Source organism: Rhagoletis pomonella, unplaced genomic scaffold, assembly GCF_013731165.1.
Source record: "Rhagoletis pomonella isolate Grant_MI unplaced genomic scaffold, Rhpom_1.0 Rhpom_scaffold_00005, whole genome shotgun sequence".
Classification (NCBI taxonomy): Eukaryota; Metazoa; Arthropoda; class Insecta; order Diptera; family Tephritidae; genus Rhagoletis; species Rhagoletis pomonella.
Window position 1 is genome coordinate 52,832,123 of NW_023458559.1, and position 4,020 is coordinate 52,836,142.

A 4,020-nucleotide genomic window follows, 5' to 3' on the forward strand; every position below is an offset into this window, starting at 1 on the left:
AACTTAATATGCTACAAAACCGCATACTTTTTCTAAAGTTTCTGATTGAAAAGTTTAAAATTTTGGTGAAACTTTGCAGAACTTTTATAATTTTTGTACAAAGTTTGAAATGTTATTTTATATGGGATTTGTTGTATAACCAGCTCGATAAAAAAAAAATGATAAACATTAAATAAACAAAGTAAAAGTTTTCAAAACTGGTGAAAAGATCGACCTGCTATTATTTCGTGGACAACTGTATGTATTACGGAACAAATGTTCATAAAGATTTAAGATTCAATCAACTGAAGGTTGTTTATTTCGTTTCTGTGTAACTAAGTCATGAGCATTCACGTGAAGTGAGTAAGTTTCAAAGACCTTCATCTTGCTTCTACATACCTCAACACGCAAAACCTTATCAACATTTGTGGCTTCTGTTGTGTAAGCACTTGCCGCCAAATGATTTCGAATTTCTCAATATCAAAAATTAATAACTAATATCAGAGAAATGTATGTAACTACAGCAGATTTTTGACAAAGATAACGCCAGTCAGTTTTGCATATTTAAGAGCTTCCCACAGCAAAAGTTTACGGCAGTGCAGTCTTTCTTACGGCAAGCGTGTTAACCCACCTGCTGATCAAACGGAAACTTAAATATCAACAACTTATAGGACAGCATAATTTCTGGAACCCCTGGTTTAAATACTGCTAAGTCATGTTGAAAAGTGAGTTCAAAAAACTTCCAATCAGAACGCATTCGCACAATCATATTTTTAATACTTTTATATCGGTTTATTTTCATGTAGCAACCGCTTTAATAATACTGGCCACCGCTGCAATTGCAGTAGTACAAGCGAATAGCAAAAGTTTGTCAGTAGAGGAGATTTGTAGTCAATTGCCAGGCGGCACCTATATTTTACGGCCGAACTCATGCAACAATTGGGTCCAGTGTCCATCCTCAACCGCTGCACAGGACTACGAAGACGGTTTCTGTGCGTACGGTTTGTATTTTAACAAGGATACAAATCGATGTGAAACAATGGAGGATGTCATTTGTCCTTTCGAAAGCTCCCAAACACAAAGTGACACCAACCGTTGTGCTGCAAAGAAAGATGGTATTTTCTTGGCAGATCCAGAAAAGTGCAATGGTTATATCTTCTGTGCAAAAGGCGAAGAAACGCGCTCTACTTGTCCCAAGGATTTGATATTCCACCCCACTAAATCTGCCTGTGTCTATCCTAGTGACTATGAATGTCCCAAAGCAGTAAGTGAAAATGTAACAGTCAGTCCGATTTGTCAATCAGTAGCAACTGGCACGATCTTCGCCGACATAACCGACTGTACGAAGTATCACCAATGTGTCGAAGGCGCCAAGCTGAAATCGTTACAGTGCGCTGAGGGTCAAGCTTTTAACCACACAACACTGCAGTGCGTAACACGCAGCGGCGCCGTTTGCCATCCCTTGGCCCCGCAACTGGAACCGGAAATCGATGTTTGTGGTACCAGCGTGCAAAATGCACGCGTCGGCTACATTGCTGACGAAGATTCATGCAGTGCTTATTACATTTGTACGAAACAAGCTGATGGAACACCCGATCGCAAGCCCACGCATCTCAAATGTCAGGATGGTTACTTCTTCGACAGTGGCACTTGGTCATGTCGCGACCGCTTGAATGTGAAGTGCTCTTTGGATCGCTGTGAATCCATGAGTAACAAATATGTTAATGTGGCCGGCGATTGTAGGGCCTATGCACGTTGCAGAAATGGTAAAACAGCTAGTAGGGGTGAATGCGAAGTTGGTTATTTCTTCGATGAACGCACGCAAGGATGTACTCCTCAAAATATTAGCTACATCGCCTGTTCGGCCTAAGCAATGAAGTACATTTTATAAAAAAAAAAAAACTAACAAATTTATGTACTGTATATACATATGAATGTGTATGCTGTGAAAGGCAACGATCCCGGGATTTTCGAGATATCGTTATCACAATTCCGGGATCTAATCCCGGGATCTAGATTTTCATTACTTTTCAACCACTTAAATCGAAAAAATTGCGTCTATATTGTTTAAGAAGCTCTCCTACCATAAAATAAATAATAAATAAATGGGTTTGAAACCTAATTTTTTATTTAAAGTGGCGACTTTATTTTTTCTCTCCGACGCACATATGCCATAAAATTTTTAGTTTGATAGTTGACAGCTGTCAAATCAACCGCTAATTTCTCTAAAAATAAGAAAATCTTTTTGAAAATACCACTTATTAGGTTTCTCGGCACGCTAGTCACGAATTTTATGCCAAATTAAAAGTTTGACACTCGCCAGCTAGACATTTATAAAAAAATATTAATCATTAAATACAAAAAAAGAAATATAGCCAACAGTGGCCAAGAAAAGGAGTTTCTATTATTTCCATCAGTGCAAATTACAAATCCCGAAAACCCCGCGATTATTTTCGAAGAAGCCCGGGATTTTCGGAACCTAAAATGTCTGAGATCCCGGGATTAATACTCCTAATGGTAACGGCATTTTTCTCTATTGATAAGATTTTACAGCATATTTTCATATCGTTAAATTAAAAGACTACCCCATGGACTAGCAGAATTGCTGCCCTCTTGTTTTGTTACGTCTGGGTATTTCCTAGTCAGATTTATAAGAGTACAAGGCCACAGTGGTAGGTGGTATCGGAATGAGAAGATCTCAATTCTAAATGATAGCCAGGCGGTGCTCTAGGCTGTCCTAACATTTGACATCAAATCACCATTAGCCCTTGACTCAATGAGAAACTTAACTCCATGGGTTAAGGTTCCGCCACGCTAAAACCCCGCCCAATGAAAAATTCCAACAAGCCTCGGATGAGATCCCCTTTTTTTTGATGACGACCACGGCAAACGTATAAAGGACTATGATTTGAGGATATGCACCTGGAATATCCGGACCCTTAATGGGAAAGGTGTCTCTGCCCGGTTGGTTGATGTCCTCGGGAAGACAAAGGCTGGCATCACCGCTATCCAAGAAATGCGATGGCCGGGAAAGGAAAAGTAAGCGTGAAGCCTTGCGACGTCTACTACAGTTGCCACGTAAAGGAGCGCAAATTCGGTGTTGGATTCGTGGTAGGAGAGAGACTCCGTCGCAGAGTACTGGCGTTCACCCCGGTGGACGAACGTCTAGCCACAATCCGCATCAAAGCCTGGCGAGGACCTAAAACAAGAATTAATTGGGCCTTAGTTTGTCTATATGTACATATTTATATAACTTCATGTGTTATTTTTAATTAATTAATTAATTTGAATTTAATTCATTCAATTTTCATGTATTTTACAAATTTTAAACTATCTGATTTTGTTTTCATTTTAATTAATTTTCAATAATATTTTTTTTTTTTTTAATTAATGTCAGTTTTATTTGATCGAAATTATTTTTAACCTAATGTAGTTCAATTTAATTCAATTTAGCACTAAGCAATTTAAGTTTAATTTATCACTATTCTCAGTTTATTTTAATTTAATAGGTACTTATTGGTATTGTAATAGGTATTATGGGTCTAAAACAAGCGGGATGAAATACTCTATACTAGACTCCTTTCCGTTTTAACGGATTGGGATAATTACTTAAATAGCACTACTTCGACTTTTTGACTTTCTGTCTTTGCACACCGACACGAGACTTCTCGAAGATAACGCACTCTTCCTTCTGATCAAAAACCACTTTTCTTTGGCGATCGCACCCTGACGCATTTGCCGCACTTTGAAAACTCCTTTCACGATGCCACTTTCACTCAAAACGATAGACGATCACACGCACACATAGATACTTCACCACTTTCATCGCACTCATACTTATGTACATATATTCCTATACTTAACACAAACATTCCTAGTTCCGACCGACCACGTACACATATACATATGCATGTGCTTAGGGCCGTAGCCAGGATTTTTTTTCGGGGGGGGGGGGGGTGTTCTGACAAAATATTCTTTTTCCAATTTTATTTCAACATATTTTGATTAAAAGAAAAATACTGATAAAAATAAAATATTTCA

The 4,020-nt window shown here is 38.3% G+C and overlaps 1 protein-coding gene across 1 annotated transcript; it reads left to right on the plus strand.

The window, feature by feature from the left end:
• The first annotated feature begins 582 nt into the window (after positions 1-582).
• On the plus strand, positions 583-1,849 carry LOC118739918 (peritrophin-44-like). Its single transcript, XM_036471418.1, has 2 exons — positions 583-704; positions 786-1,849. The coding sequence occupies exons 1-2, from the start codon at positions 695-697 to the stop codon at positions 1,847-1,849; spliced, it is 1,074 nt and encodes a 357-aa protein (XP_036327311.1). The 5' UTR covers positions 583-694.
• The last annotated feature ends 2,171 nt before the right edge of the window (positions 1,850-4,020 follow it).